At 42.5% G+C, this 27,258-nt stretch overlaps 1 protein-coding gene across 1 annotated transcript; it reads right to left on the bottom strand.

The window, feature by feature from the left end:
- Positions 1-434: 434 nt before the first annotated feature.
- LOC142492013 (uncharacterized) lies at positions 435-5,468 on the bottom strand. Its single transcript, XM_075594766.1, has 4 exons — positions 5,269-5,468; positions 2,540-2,845; positions 1,982-2,092; positions 435-1,415 (listed from the first exon to the last, which is right to left on the bottom strand). Exons 1-4 carry the CDS (start codon positions 5,438-5,440, stop codon positions 619-621), a joined length of 1,386 nt encoding a protein of 461 aa, XP_075450881.1. The 5' UTR covers positions 5,441-5,468; the 3' UTR covers positions 435-618.
- Positions 5,469-27,258: the final 21,790 nt, after the last annotated feature.

Genomic DNA, 27,258 nt, shown 5'->3' with positions numbered 1-27,258 from the left:
TTTTTTTTTCCTATACAATTATTACATCCCTTACAATTTTTGTTTCCCATACATCTGCCTTTAAGTCGAATTAAAACTTTTCCATTATTATCAGCTCCCTCGCCTGCTCAAGGTTATTTAACAAATGAAACACTGTAAGTTTTGTTTCTTCCCTAACACAGATGTTTAATGGCACCTTCACAATCAAAAAGGAAGAGAAATATAACTTCAGCAATACCTTGTTTTAGACTTTGCGTTCTGCTATTACAATATTCTGAACTGTGTGTAAACGTGTTCATGTGACTGAACATTACAATATTTTATTCTGTTGCCGTGTTGACATGTACATTATTTGCTATCCCACGTAAAGTATATGTTGCCTATTGTAACAACCTAGTTTGTGTTGCATGTGGCAGGCACCAGAAAGTGTAAAAACCAAATCAAGTATACACCGACAGGCTGCAAAACTTTTATTAACATTAACATGGCTTGTTACACATTTAAAACCAGACAGAAACATAAGTATGACTCCAAACAAACTATGTCAGTTGCATGGCACTTACACCGGTTAATACATACGCAACATGGCATCACACAAATGTCAGGTTTTGGGGCGTGAAAACACAGGAAGAACATGTTTCACTTTTTATTTTGGGAACGCATGACGCGAGCACCAAGTGTACTGCGTACATTTTTAACTTTTTGCCGCCGTTTAGTGCCGGGTTCGGCTGCAACCCTCGGAAGGCACTCATTTGTGTTAGTATTTTCACATTCTGTGTGACTACTCACAAGACTGCTTGTTTGCTGCACATCATATTGAGACGAAAGGACACATGAAGATGTGCCTGTTGGAGTCATTGCTGGTGTGTGTGCCGTTTCGGTTGCAAAAAGTTGTACCAAGGGCACGCCACTATTATCAGAAACGTACACATTTTCACTGTGTTGTTCATTAGCAATGTTTTGATCATTACGGCATGTGTCAATGTGATGTGCTGCAATAGCACCTTGCACTTCAGAATTGGTAGGGCAGCTCACTTCCAAACCATCAGCACCCTCCAAAGTAGCTACAAACGTCGATGGCAGAAATGATGCCACAACTGTTGACCTTTGGAGGTCATTTTGTTTCATGAAACACGTTACAATGGCCTCCATATAGGAATTATGTGTACGTAGTTCTGTAACTGTACTTCTTAAAATGTCTTTGACCTCTCTAATTTCTGTCACCATTAATTGATGCACAGACATTAATTCACTATGTTTCGCTGCATTACTTTGCAACAAACGTTGCTCCACTTCCTGAATGGCCACCAGTTCTTCATGGTTGGCGGTGTGATAGTCAGTCATGTTGTCAGTAGGATGACTTGCTACATCTATGAGGGGCGAACATGGATCCTGTGAGACATGCCGGAAACTCCTGGTTCCTTCGCTGTGTCTATCTGTGGAATAAATTATTGGTGTTACCATCAATACACAGAGAGTGTATATAAACAATAAAAATAGTATGCCACTATCAGAACACATGAACGGGCGAAAGTAAACTAGTAGCCGCAGAAAGTGCCAACCATGCATATGTAAGCAACAATGCATACATCAGTAACACTGCAAAAACATGTTTTTTTGCAGCCAAACCGATGTGCACTTATGCTATGCACAACATTACATTCAGACCCGAAAAGGTTACTGTGTGCTGAAGTTGAAACTGACAGAGGAGTGCAGCAGAAACCATTGGGAAAAATCAAGTTAGGCATTAACATTATGTATATACCTTACGTTTTAACTGTAACTGTTTTAACAGCTTAGTTATTATAGCGTTGGTATGTAACGTTTCATGGTTTGCCACAAACCACGCACTGCAAAGTTATATGCAAATGCAATGCTGGATCGTTTGTTTCCTTATGTACTTACATAAAAACAAGTGCAAGAGACAATGTTAGCAAGGCCAAATACATGGAAACAACTGATCAGTACTGTCTGAAGGATAACATATCAGAACACAATTCACCTTCAAAAGCAGCAACTGAATTATCCGGCGACGAAACTTGTGATTGCATGCTGTGTGGTGCTGTGCCATGTTCCAAATTCTCAGACACAGCTGATGGAGAAACACCGACCTCTGCAATGTATACATACATAACATTACGGTTATTAAGCTGAACTGTCATTACTGTTATTACTACGGTTATTAAACTGAACTGTCATTACTGTTACCTTGCATACAGAGTGATGTGTGAGGTCTGTAAACTTGCCACATTTCATGTAATTGTCAGTGTCAAACGTGTAAGGATACGTCACATTTATAATTTCTGTCAAGCACTAATCTTTTCCTATAGTTTGATTTCTGTCATCATACACGCATCAACATTGTTTTGGGAAAAATTGTGCCCATGTTGCAGTGACTTTTCATCTGTTTCACACAGCAAAGTAAGCAAACACACTTTCCATAGCATTGACTCATTATTGCCTGTTGCTGTTTATTGTATCGTTTGCAGTACTATAATGGCACATCTGCAGGTCACTATCATGTACTTCTGATGATATAACATGGTGGTACATTAGTCACCTTGATTAAAATCTTCATCGAAAACACCGATATCAAAATCTCCTTCCAAACCCTCAACTTGTATCACTGGCAACTTAGAACTAAGCTGCTCCTCTAGAGGTGTGAGTTTCAAATGTACCGCTGGCGGCCCTCCCCCTGTTCCTGCGGCATGCTTGTTAATGCTCTGCAATTTGACTTTCAATTTTCTTTTGATGTCGTCAAAACGTTTCCTGCAATTGTCATGCGAACGCACTTGAACACCACATCCTGATACAGAATCCCGGATGTTCCTCCACAATTCCCTCTTCACTGCTGCTGGTGTTTTAACTGCAAATAGACATCAGGAGACCAGTTTCAAGTAATATTGATAACAATGTAATTTTATTTGCTACTGGAATCGTTGATGTCAAAGGCAACATATATATTTCTAAACTGGCGTATGGTAATGTGTCACACGGTGGGATGTATTACACGCTTTCAACTTACCAACTAGATGCCCAAACAGGCGATCATAGTTCTCTACAATTAACGTGACTAGGACTCTATTTTCTTCGTCGCTGAATTTAATGTTTCTTTTCCTACCCTCATACTGTCTTTGTGTATTTGTATGTGCAACATTGTGGTCTGTAGTGTCTCCATCTTCGACATCCATGGACGTAATGCTAATGTCCTCGTCACCATGATCTGATCCCTCACTTGCATACTCAGCATACACAGTAGCAGGAGGTGTTGGCCTTGGGGATGCATGCTCAATTGGTGGCACAGTCACACTAGCAGCAGCTGTTTGACGTGCACTACCACAAACAGCAATAATAGGACTGCGACGATTAGGCGTTGCAGCCCTCACACCACCACGAAAACCGCCACATACACCATCACGTCCACTACCAGCCACAACAACACGCACACGACCACGCATACTACCACGCACACTAGCACGGTCAGAAACACGAACATAACGACGAACACCACCACGCCCATTACCACGTTCTGAACCACGAACATTACCACGTACACTCCCGTGCACTGTACCAGCCACAGCGCCACGCACAGTACCACGTTCTGCAGCACGCACATTGCCAGTGACACTACCACGCACAGTACCAGAGACAGTACCACGCACACTAGCATTTCCACGGAAACTGTGACTGGCAGCAACATTCACCCCAACAACACCATAATCCTGACTGACACACGGAGAGTCACTAGACACAGCAGTGACACTTGCAGACACACAAGGAGTACAAGTTTCAAAAGCAGACAATGTTGCACTCTCTACAACTGTATCATTTACCCTTACACGTCTGCCCACCCCACTCACTGCAGCAGCACGGCTCCCAAACGCTGTGGAACTTTCAACCACACACACATTTGTGCGTGCTGAAGCAGTGGAAATGACATGTCGCACTGCATGTGCACCACTTCTCCTCACACTACTACCGCGCGAAAGTGACATAGTTATAGTTAGCACAATGTCGTGTGGCCGCAACTACAGTCACTACACTGTCTGTCACTGAATGTCTATGACTGTAGCTAATAAAAATTGTAAAAGTGTAAAGAGAAGGTTTTTTTTTCAGTATCTGCAGCTTCACAGTGCTTCTACCACTTTAACAGAGAGACGCGCGCTGTTTCTCTGGTATGTAACTATGCAGAAGCCGTCACTAAGACGCTGTGCCAGGAATGTTGTGTTTACTTTAGAAATTTCCCGCCCACTTGAATTGAAGTCTCGCGAGACTCACGAGCGTGACTTTCACCCGCAGTGACTGAAAATATAGCCAGATGTAAGTAGCTCAGTCTGAAATGGCGCGATTAACACTCGCCAATCATACACTTTGAGACTTGATTGACGATTTGTCCTTTCTGAATCAGGCTCAATAAATACGCCACAATGTTGAACTTTTACAACAATGGCAATTTATTTTGCCGTTCCTCTCTGCATAGGCCCCTAAATCTCATACAATCCAGGAGGAGCATATGTGGGGAATAAAAAGAAGAAAACAGTGCAAATTTAAGTAAAGATGTATTGACAAAGGGTTAGATATTGATTGAAGTCTTGGCTCTAATGGTGTTCCTACTTACAAGATGATACAGATAAAAAAGCCTTTTGCAGATTGGGCTGCAGCCCCCGTGGTAGTGATGGTGTGTGGATCTCCCTCCAGGCTCGTCCCCTCAATAGGGCGGAACAGTATGCAAAGGAATGGGAAAAGCACTACATAGCGCGATCATGTGGGTATTGTACTTTATATAAAAAATACACAAACAGAAGAAAAAATCTACTCTTCTACTTCCCTTAAGACACAGCCTTGCAATTCCTGTCTCAGTCTCAAATTTCTGGCAGGAGTTATGTTCCTTAAAAAAGTTAACAGGCTTCAGAAAATCCATGTCCGAATATGAAGTGCCATGGAACACATTGGATATAATTTTCTGTTTTTCAGACTCCAGAGCAATCATTTCCTTATTGAATTCGCTGCCACCTTTTTTTTCTTTTTGGCCGGTGGGTCGCTGCAAGCCATCATTTCAATTACAGCGTCCTCCACATCTATCGAAGCAGACGTTGTGGCGTGTGAACAAGTCCTTTAGAGAAATAAAGATCTCCGCTAGGACCATTCCATTTAAAACTGTATATAATGAAATTTCTTTCCTAATAGGGATGGGGGACTAGTACCTAGTGTTCCCTTGCACAAAAACTGTACATAGATTGTCCCATACAGTAAAGAATGAGGATATGGAAAACCACAGGCATAACTCACTGTTAGCTTCCAAAGTTCCACTGGTGCGGTCCCAAAGCAGTGATTCAGCGGTGTGCAATCCACCAAGACAGGGAAACAAGATACAGCTGATGAAGGCAGTACACTGCCCAAGAAGCAGGAGGAGGATCACGGCTGCATAAAAACGATTTATTTCATAAAGGAGATCAAGCATATCCCCCAACAGCAACAGTTTGTAGGAGAATTGTTGCAACTTGGTCTGTGACCTTTCCCTGTATCCTTCCTTCATATGTTGCAAATGTTATGCTCCAGTTCTACCCACCAATCAGTGCCTGGGCATGTTGGCAACACCTGGCATGGAGTGTTGCAATATTATGTTTTAAGTGTATAAAAAGGAGGGGTGGGGAGACCCCTAGCAGACAGCCTGCATAGTTACAGAGGTGTGGCTGTGACAAGAAAAAACTGCAGTGTCCAGTCCAGTTTTGGTCTCAGGCCTGAAAACCAGTCCTGTAAGCCCTGGGCAAGAAGAGAGAACAGAGGATAGGTCCCTGCAACTAGGTATGCAAGGTATCCCCTAGTTGGGTATGTGTGATGTTTGTGTGTTTTGTATAGTTGTAGATATACTTTTCCAATAAATAAATGTTATAAACTCTCGTGTTCTGTCTGGCGATATTGATGCCTTGTATTAGTCCTGGTCTCCCGTGACAGACGTGTCCAAGGATGTCAGTGAATACAGAAGGGCATCCTGGACCACTTCAGAAGCATCTTCTATGCCCTGCCCTGGGAAAGAGTTATCGGAGTATGCACAGATGGTGCTTAGGCCGTATAACGTTGGGATTCTAATGATGTTGATGGCCGTTCTAGATTTGAGTCGGTCACTGCTGGAGTCATCTGTCTCTTAAGGAAGAGCATGCTTGAATATAAAGGCCAGGTACATGGATGATCCATGCTGCTGGGACCTGCATCCACTGATCGCAATTAACTGATTTTTTTCAGCTCACGCCGGAAAGAATTGCACAGATTCTAAGACTTGGACTTTAAAACGTCACTTAAAAAAAAAAATGTTTAAACTGTATTCTTTGTTATAAACGCAATATTATAGTTACATTACATTTTAAATTCGGTATTAGACAATATATAATCATTTAATAATATGTAGACTTACTTGGGATGGACAAAATCTCTGCAATCTCCACATTTTATCATGGATATAACAATCATGATAAGCCCAATTGCGCTGGTTCCACAACACATCGCGCAGAGGCAGTGGATATTGACACTCGAGTGGAAAGAGCGCCACCTGGCTATTCACACTCGAGTGGAAATAGTGCCACCTGGCTATTCACACTCGAGTGGAAATAACGCCACATGCCTATTCACAGTCGAGTGGAAAGTATAGAAGAAAAAGAGGACAGCTGATGACCAATACTTAAATAAACAAGTACAATATAAATGACACATAAATATAGATGGTCGCCTGATGGACATTTTTCTGAACACTCGAAATACAGCTGAGCTACATTTTGAGACTGAATAGCTAGTGACCTGGAAACATTTTTTTTGTTTTTTAACTTTTATTATTTTTGGAATTTATACTTTTCGTGTTTCCGTAATTTTTATTTATCTGAAAAGATTAGGAACACATCTAAAATCATTTAACAAATAACATTCAATGACAACAACAAAACAAGTCATCATAACAGCGAGCAAAACGAAAACTTTATTTTTGTTGTTTTTATTTTTTTTTGTATTCAAATCTTTTTCTCCAACTTAACAAAAACGATAGAAAGAATGTAGAAGTAAGCGAAAGTCATAATTCAGCAGAAATAGATACTAAAAATGCGTACTTATTGATAAATGAAGCGCAAAAAAAAATTAGCATGTGGCGAAGCAAGTGCAGGATGTGAATTCAACACCACTGAGCCCCTAATCAAGTTTCGGGATGTTTCTGCACATTGATGTTGAATTAAAAAAAAAAAAAAAATAGCATACACACAAAACCAAATTTTTTTTCTTCGTTTTTTCTCTTAAACTCAACACATATTAATGAACTAAGCACAAAAAAAATAGCAAGAGGTGAAGCAAAAGTAGGCGCAAAAGAGAATTCCGCATCAATGAGCCCCTACGCAGGTTTTGAGATGTTTCTGCACATTGAGTTTTTCTTTTTACGTTTTTTTAAATCAGCATCAAAGTCAACATGCCCCAACTCAAGTTTTGGGAAGTTGCTGTATGCTGACAAAAATTCCTACTAAAAAATCTGAACAAAAAAAGGTGTGTGCAAACCATGTGCCTGCTTAGTTCGGTACCGCCAAAATCAATGCAAAATTTCCGACTTTAGATAAACTGCTATGGAGGCCCGCTCTTCCCATGGAGTTTTGGACAGCGTTTTGGACTTATCATAATATAACCGCGAACCTTTGAAAACAACCGAACTGAGAAAATGATTTGTACTGTGATGCACAGTTCCTACGAATTGAAACGTAGCGCCCAAAAATTCTAACTGTTCAGGAAAAACATCTTTCAATGAGCACAAATCACCAGTCGTAAAAGCAGAAAAGGTGACATTTATAAAATTATTTCACGGTGGGAGTTCCCACTTTTCCCGTGGCAGCTTCTAGTTAAATCAATGGTAGTTTCACCACGTTGTAGATTCAGGAAAAAAGAACTGGCATTCTGCTGAGTAAGGTTCAGCCCACTGCTGCACTGCATTTTCTAAAGTGCCTTGGAACGGGTTGGTGACTTGACGATTGAATGTTATACCCTTTTCAATGTTTTCATATTCCAAAAAGTTGTACACAGAATTTGTGCAAATGCTGTAAACTTTTGTCTGAACTAAATCATGAAAAAATGAAGTAAAATTGTTATCCAAATCGCCCCACACGTCAATCACATTTCTTACAGGGGTTTTTCTTATGTGATTCAACCAGCGCAGTTTGGTTTCACTGAATCGACCTATTCTTGCCAGAGATAAAACTTCCCCCATTATTTGCATGCGATAAAAAGTACATTTCTAAGGCCCACGATGATTAAATATTAAGCACATGAAAGGGTAAAGCAAGTGTCAATACTGCAAGTGTTTTGCATCACTATAGTTTTGCCAGCAGCTGTAAATATCCCCGCTTGAGCAAATAGCGGCAAATCTAGTGTAGGGGAGCAGGACACAGGATGGTTCAATTTTTTAGCGGGAGGCTCATCACTGCAAAATTTGCATACCCATGGGTAGCTCAAATCATGCCAAATAGGATGGGATGTAGGAGGCACATCTGTGCATTCTGGGTCATACCAATCATCACACATGTGGCAGTTAATCATTTTTTACAAGCCCGTATCAAGTTGTTTGCAAATGTAGAAAAGTGCTACTCTAACTGAACTAAGTTGTGATATCCTCTCAATTTTTCGGCGATGGAAAGATTAAAAAATTAGAGTGCGTAAAGCAGTGAAAGGCATATTCAGATAATTTTTTGCCTAGGTTATACACTTTTTAACTTGAATCAGCCCCTCTACATAAATCCAACCGCACATGCTACAGCCATTAGTGCCTGTTCCCGAGAACAGTTTGATCCAGTTGTGGGCCAGGCAATAAATTCAATGCACGAACCAGGCGATTCAAGGAAGCAGCCCTGGTGTACAAACTTATGAACCTATTCCCAGGATTGTCACTATTAGCCACATCCAGCTATTTGCCACAGTACAAACTAATTGTGTTGGCTCCACTGGTCTTCACAGTAACATACGTGTTTTCAAAAGGTATAATCTGCACAACAGGCTCACAGCTACTTGAAAAAAGCATTAGTTGAAAAGCTTGTATGATCGTTGAGAAGCAGTTAACCCCCTTTTATGTTGCTTACGAAAGAAAATTTGGCTTAAATCGGGTTTTTGTTGCGAAGGTGAAACTGGTGATGGAAAGCCTTCTTCATTCCAGCTCAAGAAAATCTGCAGCATAAAAGCCAACTTCCAATGAAAAGCTTTGTTACTGAGTTTGCTTGCTATGTCACAAATACACTTGCACACTGAAGAAATCCTGGAATACTTTTCCGAAACAGTCAAGGGGGTTTTTGGTTTGTCCTTTTTAGCAGCAGTCACAATGCTGTTTTCCTTCACGGGTTTAGAAAATTAGACAAAATGGTAGTGGAATAATTTTGCCATTTGAAACGATTCGAAACAACAGCCACATCAATAAGCGACAAGTTTAGGTGGTCCCTAGCAGCAAACATGCTTACAAGGAAGATTCAATTGACTGAAAAATTCACACCAACAAACTGAGAAATAATCGCCATTAAATAATGATCAACTGAACCAAACGTAACCCTAGCCCCATTAGCATCCACACACAACGAAAATCGTGACTCTTTTTCTCTAAAAACACGATACTGTTGCAAAATGTGCACAGAGGCAAAGTCGGGAAAAACGTCAACAACCGCATCGGTACTCGCTTCGAGGATAATTGTTTGCACTTGCTTAAATAATCACGATGGTCCACATTGAACTTATGCAAGCTACAAAAAGTAAACGATCCTTTCAGACATTCAAACATGCACAAGTATTTGCGTACCACATCTTTTATGTGCTTGTTCTGAGCTTCAATTCGGTTGGTATCATTCACCTTAAACGTTTTTAGGTTTTTGTGAAGTGTATGCCCACTTTTTCCGACAACTGTACCAATTTTTTGTGAAAAGGATTTTGAAGTCTGCGGGTACCAAGGCATCAGAAAAAAAGTTGCACCAAGCTTCATCAAACAAACTGGAATCATGGATAAACAAGAGAGTCTTCCGGCATTTCAGAATGCACGTTTTCAAGGACTCAATGCTAACGTTTGCCATGCTGAGCGCAGACACCTCCATATTATTAAGATGCAATCCTTTAAGCAGCAAATTAAAATTTCTCTCCACGTGCACTTGTCACAAAAGGACGTCGGCATTTAAAAAAGTTTTGGGGGTACAATCTACCGACACAAAATCTTTATCCAGAAGAACAACGGTAGTTTTGCCAACCACTGACTCACTAGACGTTAGAAATTGTTTAAAACACAACCTGACATTCTCTCGCGTTTCCATACTAAGAAAACACCATGCAACAACCCTACTAATGCCATTCCTGTCCAGCACAGTAAATAGGTATAAAACATCTCAAGTCATTCAGCCTATACGTGCCATCAAGGTCCACAAGTTCAGGAAACTGACTATATCAATTTCGCATTACACCAGATTGATAGAAAATCACATCAACAAAGTTAGTAGCATCGTCGGTTATGATTTTCAGATAAGCATCTGGGTCCTTTAGATGAGCGTTGTCAAGAAAATCAACCACTTTTTCTAACTCAGACAGTGCCAAATTTTTGCGATTCTTAACAATGCAATTGTAAATGTCGCTCAAAGTCGCCTGTTTGCTGAATATAGTCTGCACCTGTTCAGCAACTAACTTCTGATTAGCACGCAAAGCTGAGGCATTACTCACAAGTGGCAGCTTCGTCGGTCAGCCGCCTTTGCTCCGGATAAAACAAATATACGGACGGAGAAACTTCATGATTGTGCCCCAAGCAAGCTTTTTTGATAGCTTATCGACTACCTTGTCGTAAACAACCACAATTTCACTCTGACATCCTAGCCCAAAATAACTTTGGTTGGGTCGCAATCCCTTTTCTTTCGGCAGCGATTTAATACCATTTTTGCATCGGTAATTCATTTTTGTATAAACGAGACGATCGTTGCTTTTTGTAAATTTCCAGCTTGAATGAATAGAAAACAGCTGATGGGGTCGCTTACACAATGTTTCCAAAGCCTCTTTTAGCCTATCGTAAGATTTGAAACAACGGCCGACAGAAAACTCCAGACAAGACTCCATCAAGTTAACATTTGACATTGCGCAAAGTTAACGCGCAAAGCGCGTGTCCTTCCTTACTGTGTATGCCAGCTAACGCGCAACTACCTACAATAACTACAAATATGTGCGATGAAAAAACCGTGGACAGACAAACAAAAATTCTGAAAAAGCGTGCAAACAAACGAAAAATGCAAAAAAGCGCGCAGCAAGCATCATCAGCAAGAAAACCGACGCGCAACAGTTACAGTAAATCATTCTTGACGGAACCCGGTCAGTGACGTCACATCCTGTGGCCGACACCTCCAACAAAGGACGCATGAGCAGAGAGCTCACACTGGCAGCTGCATGCGCACCAGCTGCTGAAGTGAGCAGCGTCCACTTGAGAAGCTTCAGATCACCGGTATCCACAAGGGCGGACTTTGTACAACGAACTGTGTATGGGGGTCAAATGTGAGTTGCCATTTTAATGTTTGAATGTAACCACTAAATTGTTTTACTCCCTACACTTAGTCTGTCTCTTCTTGTGTATACATTTGCATGGTACCTGGGAGCTGACACACGATTAGGACTGATGACATCATCGTCAAGTCTTCTACCAGCACTCAGAGATTACCCTGGAAGGGTTCACTGCCTACTAACCATTGTCAAAGTGTGAGTGTGCACTCAATAGGTGTTTCATTCATTTATTCCATCATTTTATCACACAGTATTGCACTATCTATTTGTGTTTCATTTTTTGCATATTCCATGGTCCCTGAGATCCCTGCATTTTCTCTACATGAAAAAAATGTGGACAGACAAACGAAATTTTAAAAAAAATGTGCAAACAAACGAAAAATGCAGAAAAGTGCGCAGCAAGCATCATCAGCAAGATAACCGACGCGCAACAGTTACAGTAAATTATTCTAGAACACACCAACTATGTCGGAAGTATCAATGTGCAGATCAAATAACTATGGATCAGCGCTTCCACACACATGCGCGTCCAACTCAAAACTGACAATCTGTTGCGTTTTGTAAACTCCAATATGCAACAAAATCGGGTATTGTCAACGGCCCTTTTTGACCAGTCTGGGGGGGGGGAGGGGTCAACAGAATGAATCATGTACATACAATACATTATAGGTACCTATATGTACATATATGTAGTTCGTTTATCAAGGATCCTTTTTCTGCAGTATCCAGATTGGTTAGTAAAGTCTAAAAAGCCAGTTTAACTTAGCAACTGCATAAAAATGGAGTAACGTGGAAGAAATGAGTGTGAATATTCCTGTGGCGCTATTTCCACTCGAGTGTGAATATCCACTGCCTCGCGCAGATATATCTCAGAAATGAATTGCTTGATAGCAGAATTAATCTCATACAATCCAGGAGGAGCATATGTGGGGAATAAAAAGAAGAAAACAGTGCAAATGTAAGTGTAGATGTATTGACAATGGGTTAGATATTGATTGAAGTCTTGGCTCTAATGGTGTTCCTACTTACAAGATGATACAGATAAAAAAGCCTTTTGCAGATTGGGCTGCAGCCCCCGTGGTAGTGATGGTGTGTGGATCTCCCTCCAGGCTCGTCCCCTCAATAGGGCGGAACAGTATGCAAAGGAATGGGAAAAGCACTACATAGCGCGATCATGTGGGTATTGTACTTTATATAAAAAAGGAATATAAAATGTGCACTTACAATGTGCTACTGCACGACACACTTTATTCGAGCAAATACCCAGTATGTACCTGGCAGATACCTGGAATGCGCCGCTCCTCACCTCTGACAAGCCCCATTGCGTTTGCCTTCCCAGCCTGGGTTCATGCCTGGCTGACGGGCGGCTGATCTGTTAAATGATAATGATTAGAATTTAATAGGCTGCAATGCTTCGCGTGTCTACCAGATGGCATAAATTCATGAATTGTAATGCAGTATATATATATATATATATACTGTGCAGTATTGCAGCCAGCGGGAATAAAATGCTTCAATCCCTGCCTGGAAAATACCTCAATGCACTCGGGCAGAATACAGTCACAAACCTCAATACACCCGGGCATACCCGAATTCGTGGGACTAGCCGAGCTCGAATAAAGTGTGTCGCCAGTGTAGATAAAAACAGGCATGTTACACAATCATTATGTGTTGTGGATTTGTCGCCGCTCTCACCGCCTTCCCCTGGATCATCCAATTGTCCTCCGGCTGCAGTATAGAATTGCAGCTTCACTGTCAGCTTTCCGTCCTGGTAGGCGTCTGATGTCACGGCTCTGAGGTGCGGCAAGAACTACGGGTCCTCCACTGGTTCAAGAATCCTCACTCTACGCGTTTCGCTCAGCCACAAATTGTGACTGCTTCCAGCTTCGTCAGGAATGTAGATTCTTGGATGTGAATGTGTCTTATATACCCTATTTGATTCAATCGTCAAGGACAATACTAGAGCACCTGCGTGCGGTCTAATTGAGCAAAGCTGAACTCATTAATACATACATATTCACAAAGGTATAACAGAATAATAATATATAATACATATTTATCGTTATGAAACATCATCAAATTTAGAGATAAAAACTATAGTGATTCTGTGGTCATAAAAGGAAGTTACTTTAAATGGACAGATTAAGGGCACTCTATGGACAATAGAAAGGAACTAATGGACTTTCCTTAATGGATAATGAGTCTATTCAAATAAAAACAATACTCTGCAATTCGTTAATGAATTGATCTAATCACATTAGACTCAATACATTATATATAAATCCGTATTTAGAGGGTAAAATTGGATGTTTAACTGGATCAATGATTATACAGCCTATCATTGGATAAGGGAGAATAAATACCGATCTTACTATATGTATTTGGATATAAGGTGCATATATAGAGGATTAACAGCAATTCATATTAATTATACTTTTCAACAATAAAATTATTTGATTGACAGGGTGAGACTTAGCATATTTCACATAATTCATCTTGTGTTTATATTAATTAATCGACATAAAACATATGAATCTATTATATATATTTATTTTATAGTTTTTTATTTTTTGGTTTTATACTATTATTTATTTAATTAATTATGGGTGATGACGTTTCATTTACATCTACAGGGCAGTGAACAAGTCCTTTCTAGAACATTATACAATATTATTACAACATGATTTAACCAACTCAGCAAAGCTCATGATGTTTATAGTTCAATTAATATATACAGAACAAAAGTTAATATCATCTTATTAAGTTGTTGACACATCTATTAAATACAAAGTTTATACAATATTAGAGAGACATAATAATAAACTCTATTCGCACAGACAAGATGCAATTTATACAATCCAACTAAAGAGGAATATTTAAAGGCATATCAACGATGACGCAGAAGGCTGTAATGGGAAGGATGAAGCAGGAAAAGGAACATCATTAAAAAAAAACATAATTACAACAGAAAGGGTGCCAGATCAATCTCTGCATTCAGACCTTTAGGGCTAAGTGTTCTCAAACGATGGATCCAGAATGCTTCTCTTTTTAGCAATTCTGAACCCCTATCTCCTCCCCTCCAGTGTGGCAGTACATTTTCTATTGCTTTAAAATGCAAGCTTGTGGGTTCACCAGCATGGCATTCCGCAAAGTGTTTCGGTATGGTATGGTTTATCAATTTCCGATTGATACTGCTAAGATGTTCAGTTATCCTTGTTCGCACAGGTCTTATTGTTTTTCCTTCATATTGTAACCTGCAGGAACATTCCAAGAGATAAACTACATGGTCGGACCTGCAGGTCATGAAAGTTTCGATGTTGAAGACTTCACCTGTAACTGTGGAAGTAAAGTGTGTATGCTCAGGTGACAGGAACCGACAAGCTACGCAGTTTTTGCATCCATAGAATCCCTTCATATTTAACCAACTTTTCTCCCTAGATCTTTTTTCTCTGAGGGCACTTGGGGCCAGTTTGTTCTTTAGGTTGTTGGCTTTTTTGAAAATTATTTTGGGTCTATCTGGAATGACCTGGCCTAGAATAGGGTCATTTTTCAATATTGCCCAATGTTTAGTGATAATGTTCCTGATACTGCTTGCCTCTCTATTGTCTCCAGTGAGGAATGTAAATTCAAAATTCCCATTTTTTCTCTTTTTCTCTCTATTCACTTTTTTTTTTTCCCCAATGTTTTTATTAGGCATTTAGACATTACAACAATCATGGCAAGTATCATAGCCTAACATTTTTGAAACATCTTTTTGGGGGGAAACAGAGTGGCAACCTGAGTTGTCAGAGAAAAGGGGGGAATGCCTTCGGAGAGGGAAGGCAGAGAAGGGGGGGGGGGGTAAGGGAGGGAGGGAGGGGGGGGGGAGAGGAATTGGGGGATAGGGGGTGGGTGTCCCATTTGGCTGTTGAGGATTCTCTAACTGGGGCAGTTTTTAGTCCCTTATGGGGAAGGGATGGGCCTCCGTCCCGCCGGAGTTGGCTGACGCTCTCTAGTGAGGAGGATCCAAGGTTCCCAGATATCCTCAAAGGCGGGGATTTTTTGTCTAACGGTGGAGGTAAGCCTTTCCATAATCATCACATCACCGATTCTTTATTTGATTGTATTCAGTGCTGGCATAGTTGTTTTCTTCCAGGAGGCCGCAATACAGCATCTTGCCGCGGTGAGAATGAAGGATATTAATTTCCTGGTAGGCCGGGCAATGTCTGGCATTGGTGCGGCCAACAGGTAGGTCAGTGGTTCAATAGCTATTTCTAGGTTGGTGACCTCTTATCAAAATTTGGACCTTGGCCCAGTATTTCACAATTTCTGGACAGGACCACCAGATGTGGACCATGTCCCCTCTATTACCACAGCCTCTCCAGCATAGGTCTGATGCCAGAGGGTAGATCTGGTTTAATCGTGCTGGGGTAAGATACCAGCCAAACATGATCTTAAAAATGTTTTCCTTGATTGTAGTACATAGGGAAGTTTCAGAGGCTGCCTGCCAGATTTCTTCCCAAGTCTCTCTTTCTATATTCATACTCAGGTCTGCTGACCATCTGAGCATGTAGTCATGCTGTGTGGGGGTCGTTGAGTGCTCTAGTGCATTATATATTTCCGAGATTAGACCCTTCTGGTGAGTCTTAACCTTGCAAAGGTGTTCAAACTTAGTGAGAGTGGGGTATTCTGGGAGAGGACATGTAGTCCGTACAAAGTTTTTGATTTGGAGGTATTTGAATGTGTCCAATTCTCTAATTTTATATTTGGTCTTCAGTTCTTGATAGCTCAGGAGCTTCCCTAGGCTCAGTAGATCAGCAATCGCCTCTATACCCCGTGTGTTAAAATGGATGAACAGTTTAGATCCACATCCCGGAGGGAATTTCAGATTGTTAAAGATAGGGGTCAGTTGAGAGCTTGTTGAGGAGAGGTCATATTTATATTTGCATCTTATCCAGACGTCCCACGTGTGTCGTGAGGCCTGTAGTTTAAGATTGTGTAGGTGCCCATCTCCTCTGTCCAGGTTCCAGAGGCAGGCTTGCAAAGAAGGCATCTTGGCATATTGAGTCTCAATTTTTACCCAGCAATAACGGGTCGAGTCTGAGTTCCACATTACTACCTGCTTGAGCTGTGCGGCTAAGTAGTATTTATATAGATCTGGTACTCCCAACCCCCCTCTGGATCTCTTAGCCACCAGGACCGATCTGGCGACTCTGGGCCTCTTGCCCTGCCAAATGAAGTGGAGCAATCTGTTCTGTATGTATTTTAGATCAGTGCCCGGAACGTGGATCGGGAGTGTTTGAAAAAAATATAACATTCTTGGGAGTATATTCATCTTAGCAGAGATCATCCTCCCGAACCACGAGATCTGGTAACCTTCCCACTGATCTAGATCCTTTTTGATCTTATCCCATAATTTCGGGTAGTTATCCCGGTATAAGTCCCGGTAGTGCCTTGACACATTAATTCCCAGATATTTACTGTATGAAGGGCACCATCTATAGCTAAAATTTAGTTTAAGGAGTTTGACTACGGGATCTGGGAGGCTAAAATTTAGGCCCTCTGATTTGTCGCTGTTTATTTTATATCCTGATACCTTTCCAAACTCCGTCAGTTCCATCTGAAGGTTGGGGAGGGAAGTTAGGGGCTTAGTCAGAGTTAGAATGATATCATCAGCGAATAGGGAATTTTTTTATTGTTCTTTATCGATGGGAATACCCTGGATGTTCGGGTTTTGTCTTATTTTAGTCGCCAGTTGTTCGATCGTGAGGGCGAAAAGGAGAGGGGAGAGGGGGCATCCTTGCCGGGTTCCATTTCTGATTTGGAATCGTTCAAGGCCTCCACCTGATAGTCTTACTGAGGCTGACGGGTTTTGATATAGCGCTTGGACACCCTTCAGGAACGAGTCTCTGAACCCAAATTTTATCAGTGTTTGATCTAAAAATAGCCAGTCAATTCTGTCAAATGCCTTCTCTGCGTCTAGGCTTAGTAACATCGCCTTTGAGCCTGAAAGGTGGGCATGGTCAAATAAATTAATGATTTTACGGGTATTGTCTGAGGCCTGGCGGCCCAGGACAAACCCGACCTGATCCATGTGTATTAGTCTCGGGAGGATAGGATTAAGTCTGTTCGCCAACATTTTACTATATAGTTTTAGAACATTGTTCAACAGTGAGATTGGTCTATAACTTCCGCATTGGGTGGGGTCCTTCCCTTCTTTGAGTATTATGGCAAGATTGGCGGACGACATTGAAGATGGGATAAGACTCCCTTCTAAGAATGAGTTGAACAAGCTCAATAGGTGAGTGGACAAGATGGGGAGAAATTTCTTATAGTAGGCATTTGTGAAACCATCAGGGCCCGGCGTTTTGGAGATTTTTGATGCCTTGACGGCCGTTTCTAGTTCTTCTGCCGTTATTGTGGCGTTCAAGATAATATTTTCCTCCTCTGTTGGCGAGGGGAGATCGCAATCAGCTAGGTAGTCAGTGGTTGCTGACAGTTCCTTTAAGCCTGGGTTAACAGAGTGGGCCCTTAGGTTATATAATTTGGTATAAAATTTGGTAAATTCCTCTGCTATTTTTTTTCGTTGTATAGAAGCTCACCAGCGCCGTTCCGGATCGCCGTTATTTGTGATCTTTTTTGTATTCCTCGTAACTTGCTAGCGAGAAGTCTATCGGCCTTGTTCCCTTTATCATAATACCTCTGACCCGTCCATTTGAGAGCTTTTTCTACGTTTTCCAATTTGATTATTCTTAAATCGCTTCTAGCAGTTGTCAGCTGTTTATAGATTCTCCGGGAGGGGTTGTTTTTGTGCTGCTGCTCTAAGCTGATTATTTTGTCAGTAAGCTCTTTGGTTAATTTGAGTTTAGTTTTTTTCCGGTGGGAGGCAATCGAGATGAGGTTTCCTCGGATTGTCGCCTTATGGGCTTCCCACAGGCTTGCTGGAGACGAGACAGAGCCTGCGTTTATTCTAAAGTATTCCCTAAGGGATTTTTTGAGCTCCAACACTGTCCCGGAGTGATTCAGTAAGGAGTCTTTAAGTTTCCAGCAATACGAGATCGGTTTCACAAATGGAATGGATAGGGTCATGGTGATGGGAGCGTGATCTGACCACGTGATTGGGCCGATATCTGAGTTTGTGGTGGCTTCTAGAATGTTCTTGGTAGCAAGAAAGTAGTCAATACGGGAATAAGTCTGGTGAGGTGCCGAGTAAAAGGTGTAATCCCTTTGCCCCTTATGTTGTTTTCTCCAAATGTCTAAAAGAGAAAAGTCTCCCATAATGTCTTTGAATTTTTTCCCCAGTCTTTGTGACTGAGTGGAGTGTTGTCGTCCTGGGTGGCTCGATTTGTCTTCTTTTGGGTTGAGAGTCATATTTAGGTCACCTGCGATAAGTAGCGAGGATAGGTACTGTGGGTCAATTTCTTCCAGAACTGTTTTTAAGAATTCTGTCTGGTTCTCGTTTGGGGCATATAGGTTAATAAGGGCGATTGCCGTGCCTGAAAGTGAGCCGTAGACTACAATAAATCTTCCCTCTGGATCTGCCTGAATTTTTGTTAGATTAAATGGGGTGCCCAGACGGATCAGAATGGCAACCCCTCTGCGTTTGCTACTGAATGATGAAAAATAGCTCAACGGATACGCATGTTGAAATGTTTTAGGCGGCTCCTGAGACGTGAAGTGTGTCTCCTGGAGGAAAACAACATCACCACCCAACTTCTTTATTTCCTGAAGGGCCAGACACCTCTTCCTATTGTTATGTAGGCCCTTAACATTTAGGGAAACAATTTCTAATGCTTTTTGGTGAGACATATTGTCTAGAGCTGTTGTTGGCCAGTAAGTGGTTTCCCCTCTTGTTGGGGGGGGAGGCTTGAGAAGGAGTCTCGGTAGTGGAGGTTTCCTGCCTTGCAGGGGGTTCGGTGTGTGTTTTCGTTGGGCTAGTGCTAGAAATAAACAGCCAAAATGGACAGGAGGGGGAGGGTTGGGTGGGGGACCGCTGGGACAGTGACAGCGGGTAGAAGAAGAAGGAAGGAAAGTCGACCCTAATGGGGTCTAAAAGGTTGTAAACCGGTCTAGTCTAAAGACCGGCTGGTGTGGTTTAAGACCCTTGGGGGCGGGTCCGGTAACGGTCTCCAGTAGAGGCGGGCTGGGTGGAGACCCTTAGATGTCTAAAGTTTCGCCCGAGCCTACTTTCTCTAGGGTGTCTTGGTTGATGAGGCTTCTAGGGAGCCTATCGCCGTCAGGGTAGATAGGATCTGTGCGGCCTAAGCCCTGTTTCCCTTCGTGTGGGGGAGTTTGAGGGGAAGGAACTTCCTTGGTTTTTCCATTCAGTGAAGTGTGGGTGTGGTTGGGAGGAAGGGAGGAAGGGGGGGAGTGGGCAAGTGCTGATGGGAGTGGGAGGGTGAGTGGCAGGTATGAGGGTGAGTGCAAAGGGAAAGAGGGGGGCAGGACAGAAAAAAAAGGGGGGGGGGGACAGAGGTGGGAGGGGGAGGGGTCAGTTCACATTTCTCCCTTAGTATTCATTTTGAACAGCAGAAAGCATATAAAGTATACAGTACATATTCCTTTACAACCAGGTTTGGCATTAACAACATTTAGGAAAAGCTATAAACTCTTGGTACCTGCTAGGATAATGTTGTTAGGAGTTATAGCAGGAAAGTTAAGATCCTTGGGGGAGGGGGACGGGGGGTAATGTGGGGAAAAAATAATTGGTGGGGGTCATCGTGTGATGGTTGGTAAAGTGCAACCCACATGTAGCATACATTGACCGGTATTGATGCATAGTCATTTTCCTTACGGTGGATGTGGGGAGGAAAGAACAGACAATACAACTCACTTGTAGCATACATTGACCGATATTGATGCAGAACCATTTTCCTTACGGTGGGTGGGGGGGGGGGGGGGACAAACAGAAAAAAGAAGAGGGGGGGAGATACTGTAGAAACAGGGGGCGTGATGGGGAGGGGAGGTCGGGGATGGGATCTGGGACAGGTATGGACGAGTTTAGGTATAAACATCAAACCATATACAAGATAAACAAGATACATTCAGTTGATTAGGTGTTTGAGATTTACAACGTTTAGAAGGTTCCGCTGCCTCCTGCAGTTAGTCTGGTTAATGCATCTCTCTACCGTGTGCTGTTGGAGACAGTTTTAGCAGGGAAAAGGGGCAGATTGTTGGTGGGGAGGGGAGTGGGGGAGGATTGGTGGTAGGGGTGGGGGGGGAAGGGGGGGGGGAGGGGGGTATTGGGGTGAGGGGGGGAAATGCAGCATGGGATTGGTAACGACGCGGCAAAATTGAACCTTTGAGCTTATTTACATGGGAACCGTATGGGTTGTTCCTTTATGTGTTAGCAGGAAAGTCAACTTGTCTCAGTCTTTGAGTAGCCGAGAGTTAGAACAGAGGCTCTATTCAGAGCAACAACAACTTTTCGTGGGATATTGAGTCAAGGGGGGAAACATCTATAAACTTAGGATAGCCCTACCAGGTCCCAGGGGGTTGGGAATCCGGGTGGAACATTAATCGAGGGAGACACATTCCTACGTGGAAGCGTGGTCTGATTGCTTGACCCGATGAGAGGGGCTTTGGTAGGGGTAATGGGAGGGGGTTCCACCAGTTAGTGAGGGGGGGAGGGGGAGCGATGGGGGGGGAGGGGGCGACAGGAGGGGAGAGGGTGGATGGTGGGGGGGGAGGGGAGAGGGTGGATGGGAGGGGGAGGGGGTGGGGGGGGGCTGGTTATGGGAGTGGGGGGAGCGAAAAAAGGAGGGGGGAGGGGGGAAGAGGGGGGTTGGGGGTAGGAGTGGGGGGGGGTCCTGGGTGGGGGAGGGGAGGGTTCGATATCTATTCTTGATGAACCTTCTATTGGGGGGTAACGCTACATTGGGATAATGGGGGGAACAATGCTGAACTTGGAGCAATAGGGAAAGTCTAATAGGGAAATGTGTGCAGGTGCAACAGTTTTACAGACCCTGTCCTTAGGCGCTTGTCCGCTGGATGTGTGAGGGTGGGTCTGGTAAGTCCTGCACTGCTGGCACTCTCGCGGAGGGGGAGAGGGAACCAGGATTCCGGTGAGAAAGATAAACAAACTAGCAAGTCCCCCTCGGCCGAGGGGGGGGGGGGGGCGCCGGGCAAACTGGAACCGGGATGTGATGACCACTCGGGAATCCTGGTGGTCTGAAAGGGTTGCAGCCTCCGAGCTCAGATGATGCTGCCGTCGGTAGCGGATGTGTACCGCGCACGATGATGACGTCAGTTGTGGCTCGCCTGGGGGTCAACGGGGTGCTCCCCGGTGAAGTAAGGCCTCTCCAGGCGCCAATTTGTTGAATTCCAGTGTTGGCTGTACGGTGTCCGTCGTCCGGGTGTCTGTGGCGTGGCGGCTGGGGCCGGAAATAGGCCGCGGCTGAAGAAGGTTGCAGTTCGTCTGTGGATCAGAGGGATTCCACGTGGGGAGGTAAAGTCGCTCCAGACGCCATTTTGAGGGATTTTCGGAGCGGGTGGTGATATTCTCCCGGGCGGGAACCGTGGCTAACTGTGGAATTCCGGTGTTGGCTGTACGGTGTCCGTCGTCCGGGTGTCTGTGGCAAGGCGGCTGGGGCCGGAAATAAACCGCGGCTGAAGAAGGTTGCAGTTTGTCTATAGGTCGGAGGGGTTCCACGTGGGGAGGTAAGGTCGCTCCAGGTGCCATTTTGAGGGATTTTCGGAGCGGGTGGTGATATTCTCTCGGGCGGGAATCGTGGCTAACTGTGGACAGCCCCTCACTTATCTCGGGATTGTCTTTGTTCCGCAATCCGCTCCGAGGCTCTTACAGGTTGGTCGTCTTTGTCTCGGGTTCGGTTACCAGCTGGGTGGGCGGATTGGAAGGGTTCCGCGGGAAGGCCCAGGGCTTTTGCCAGATGTTCCATATCCTCGGGGTGCCGTATAGTAAGGAATTTACCCTTGTGGGAGATAATCAATTTAAAGGGAAATCCCCACTTATACTTTATTCCCTTCTCGCGGAGGAGTAGTGTAAGGGGGCGCAACGCCTTGCGTCGATCCACAGTTAACTTAGAGAGGTCATTATAGACCTGAAGCAGTTCGCTTCGGAACGTGATCGTGTCTCTCTCTCTGCTAGCTCCGATTAGTTTGTCTTTAGTGGAGTAGCTATGGAGTCGCACGATCACGTCCCGCCGGCGGTTGGGGTCATCAGAGCGTGGGCCCAGAGCTCTGTGCGCTCTGTCAATTTCCATGTCCCGAGGATCGAGGTCTGGGCATATGGAGAGAAAGAAATCCACAAGGTAGGCTCGTAAGTGTGTGGGCAGTACCGCCTCAGGGATGCCGCGGATCCTCAGGTTCTGGTGGCGATCCCTGTTTTCCTAGTCTTCCAATCCGTCGCGCAGTGTATGTATTTCTTGGCCTAGACGTATAATTTCATCATCGGCCTCCGATTGGTGTTGCAGGGCCTCATCAAGTCTGGCCTCCAGCGTGGTGGTGCGTTCTTGTAGGCCTTGGATATCGTGTCTAATTTCCGCCACCGCTTCCTTTATGTTGGATTGTAGCGATCGTTGGAGCTTGGCGTGGAGTTCCTCCAAATACTACTTCGTGATCCTTCCGTCCGGGGAAGGGCGGGTCTCAGCGGGACTTGTCGGGTCTGAGAGGCCTTGTTTGCCTCATGGGCCTGAAGTCTGGGCGCCATCTTGCCATCTTCCCCCCGCCTCAGCGGGCTGCTTTGCGGGGGTGAAGAACCTGCCAACCTCTTGGATCGGGGGATTTTTCCCTTTATTTGCCATCCCACTGGACTTAGGGAGTCGTCAGGGGCTTTTTTCGGGTTTTTGGTCGGGCGAAATAGGTCTAAAATCAGAGTTTATTTGGATGGGTCTCCGGAGCTCTTCCTTTACCCGTCTGTCCTGGATGACGTCATCGGCACCCTCTCTATTCACTTTTAACAATTCTCCTCTGTCGATATTTTCTACCTTTTCCCTTGCTTTTGTAATCAATTCTTTGTTATAGTTTTTTTCAAAAAATGTATTCTGTATTTTGTCTGATTGTATGTTGCATTGTTCCCTGTCTGTGCAATTTCTTTTTATTCTGTACGGATGAGTTGACTAGCTGGCACATTATCCATCCATCTTGGTAGATGGCAACTGTCTCTTCTAATAAAGTTATTTTTGTCGGTGTCTTTAAAATGAGTTTTTGTTTTTAACAAATTGTTCTCTACGTAGATATTTAGATCCAGATAATTAACTGATGAATAGCTCCATTCGTTAGTAAAAGTAAGATTATACGTATTGGTATTCGTGTTCTCCAAAAAAGCAATTAAATTCTCTCCACCCCTACTCCAAATAATAAGCATGTCATCAATGTAACGACGATAGAGGACAGGGCCCGCGCCCAGCTCACAATTCTGCCAAATGTTATCTTTTTCCCAATCTGCTACAAACAGATTGGCATAGCTAGGCGCGAACCTCTTCCCCATCGCCGTCCCGCACTCTTGCAAATAAAAAGTGTTACCAAACCAAAAATAATTGTGGTGAAGTATAAAATTAATACTATTGATAATAAAATCAATTTGTGACAACGGCAAAGTCTCATCTTCCTGTAAAAATCTTTTTATTGCTGCACATCCCTGTGTATGCTGGATTACGGTGTACAGTATAATGATGCAACATCACATGTTGCTAAGATGTAATGGTCCTCCCATATCACGTCTTTTAACAGATTCAATAAATCAACTATCCCTCAGATATGATTTTTGTTGCACCACGTATTTCTGCAGGAATGTATCGATATACATGGATAGATTGGTTGTTAGTGAATCAATCCCCGAGACTATTGGTCTGCCTGGGGGATTGACTACACTTTTGTGCACTTTAGGAAGGAAGTAAAAGACTGGCATCTTGGCTTTATCTTGATACAGGAACTTGTACTCTTTTTCATCCAATATGCCAGTCTCTCTTCCCTCATCCAAAAGTTTTTTCAGATCTTCTGTATATTCTTTAATGGGATTGGAAGCTAACACTTTGTATGTATTACCATCCCCAAATAATCTTAATGCCTCTCTTTCATAATCCGGTTTGTCCATGAGGACTATACCCCCTCCCTTATCCGCTTGTTTTATTATTAAGTGTTCATTGTCCATTAGTTCTTTTAGGCCCTCTTTCTCAATTTTTGTGAGATTTTCTACTTTTCTTTTCTGATTTGAGTTATTTTCATTCGTAGCCAAATCATCGAAGTCTTTTGTAATCATTTGGAAAAAGACCTCCAAATGATTACTAGAGGCAAAGTGGGGGAAGAAAGTTGATTTGGGTCTTAACCCTGTATGGACATATTGTCCCTCGTGCTCTACACTTGGGGGCACGTCTTTGCTTAAATTTGAGTTCAGATTTCTTCCTAAAAAGTACCGTTTTACAGTTAATTTTCTCAGATAACGATTAGCATCGATAAATAAATCAAAATACAGTATTACTTAGGTTGAAAACATTAGCTGTCTTTATTTTGCACTCCTTTTTGTTTCTCTCCCTTTTTCTTCTACCCCTCTTTCCTCTGACTGTCTTCCTCGTTTGGTGCTGCCATCTTGATATTTCTCTGGTTTTTGATTTGATACACTCTTCCTGTCCCATAAATTGGAAGATCCTGTTCCTGTCACCTGAGCATACACACTTTACTTGCACATTTACAGGTGAAGTCTTCAACATCGAAACTTTCATGACCTGCAGGTCCGACCATGTAGTTTATCTCTTGGAATGTTCCTGCAGGTTACAATATGAAGAAAAAACAATAAGACCTGTGCGAACAAGGATAACTGAACATCTTAGCAGTATCAATCGGAAATTGATAAACCATACCATACCGAAACACTTTGCGGAATGCCATGCTGGTGAACCCACAAGCTTGCATTTTAAAGCAATAGAAAATGTACTGCCACACTGGAGGGGAGGAGATAGGGGTTCAGAATTGCTAAAAAGAGAAGCATTCTGGATCCATCGTTTGAGAACACTTAGCCCTAAAGGTCTGAATGCAGAGATTGATCTGGCACCCTTTCTGTTGTAATTATGTTTTTTTTTAATGATGTTCCTTTTCCTGCTTCATCCTTCCCATTACAGCCTTCTGCGTCATCGTTGATATGCCTTTAAATATTCCTCTTTAGTTGGATTGTATAAATTGCATCTTGTCTGTGCGAATAGAGTTTATTATTATGTCTCTCTAATATTGTATAAACTTTGTATTTAATAGATGTGTCAACAACTTAATAAGATGATATTAACTTTTGTTCTGTATATATTAATTGAACTATAAACATCATGAGCTTTGCTGAGTTGGTTAAATCATGTTGTAATAATATTGTATAATGTTCTAGAAAGGACTTGTTCACTGCCCTGTAGATGTAAATGAAACGTCATCACCCATAATTAATTAAATAAATAATAGTATAAAACCAAAAAATAAAAAACTATAAAATAAATATATATAATAGATTCATATGTTTTATGTCGATTAATTAATATAAACACAAGATGAATTATGTGAAATATGCTAAGTCTCACCCTGTCAATCAAATAATTTTATTGTTGAAAAGTATAATTAATATGAATTGCTGTTAATCCTCTATATATGCACCTTATATCCAAATACATATAGTAAGATCGGTATTTATTCTCCCTTATCCAATGATAGGCTGTATAATCATTGATTCAGTTAAACATCCAATTTTACCCTCTAAATACGGATTTATATATAATGTATTGAGTCTAATGTGATTAGATCAATTCATTAATGAATTGCAGAGTATTGTTTTTATTTGAATAGACTCATTATCCATTAAGGAAAGTCCATTAGTTCCTTTCTATTGTCCATATAGTGCCCTTAATCTGTCCATTTAAAGTAACTTCCTTTTATGACCACAGAATCACTATAGTTTTTATCTCTAAATTTGATGATGTTTCATAACGATAAATATATATAATATATTATTATTCTGTTATACCTTTGTGAATATGTATGTATTAATGAGTTCAGCTTTGCTCAATTAGACAGCACGCAGGTGCTCTAGTATTGTCCTTGACGATTGAATCAAATAGGGTATATAAGACACATTCACATCCAAGAATCTACATTCCTGACGAAGCTGGAAGCAGTCACAATTTGTGGGTTGGGCGAAACGCGTAGAGTGAGGATTCTTGAACCAGTGGAGGACCCGTAGTTCTTGCCGCACCTCAGAGCCGTGACATCAGACGCCTACCAGGACGGAAAGCTGACAGTGAAGCTGCGATTCTATACTGTAGCCGGAGGACAATTGGATGATCCAGGGGAAGGCGGTGAGAGCGGCGACAAATCCACAACACATAATGATTGTGTAACATGCCTGTTTTTATCTAGCACATTGTAAGTGCACATTTTATATTCCTTTTTTATATAAAGTACAATACCCACATGATCGCGCTATGTAGTGCTTTTCCCATTTTTTTGCATACTGTTCCGCCCTATTGAGGGGACGAGCCTGGAGGGAGATCCACACACCATCACTACCACGGGGGCTGCAGCCCAATCTGCAAAAGGCTTTTTTATCTGTATCATCTTGTAAGTAGGAACACCATTAGAGCCAAGACTTCAATCAATATCTAACCCATTGTCAATACATCTACACTTACATTTGCACTGTTTTCTTCTTTTTATTCCCCACATATGCTCCTCCTGGATTGTATGAGATCAAATCAGACTTTTTGGAACCCGTGAAACAGGTCCCACCAGAGGGTTTGAGCAGGGTTATAATTTATTTGAATTTGAATTTGGCACATATGGTTAATT

This window comes from Ascaphus truei, chromosome 4 (assembly GCF_040206685.1).
Source record: "Ascaphus truei isolate aAscTru1 chromosome 4, aAscTru1.hap1, whole genome shotgun sequence".
Lineage (NCBI taxonomy): Eukaryota > Metazoa > Chordata > Amphibia > Anura > Ascaphidae > Ascaphus > Ascaphus truei.
The sequence above is the reverse complement of the archived record's forward strand: the minus strand, read 5'-3'. Positions and strand labels throughout refer to the sequence as shown.

Bases quoted from the DNA above. Each gene is read 5' to 3' on its own strand.
- LOC142492013 (XM_075594766.1), bottom strand. From the start codon at position 5,440: ATGCTTGATCTCCTTTATGAAATAAATCGTTTTTATGCAGCCGTGATC. The intron at 2,846-5,268 runs GTGAGTTATGCC...GTCTATTTGCAG, and splicing joins TGGAACTTTGGAAGCTAACA to TTAAAACACCAGCAGCAGTG. The intron at 1,416-1,981 runs GTGAATTGTGTT...TTTATTCCACAG, and splicing joins TTCAGTTGCTGCTTTTGAAG to ATAGACACAGCGAAGGAACC.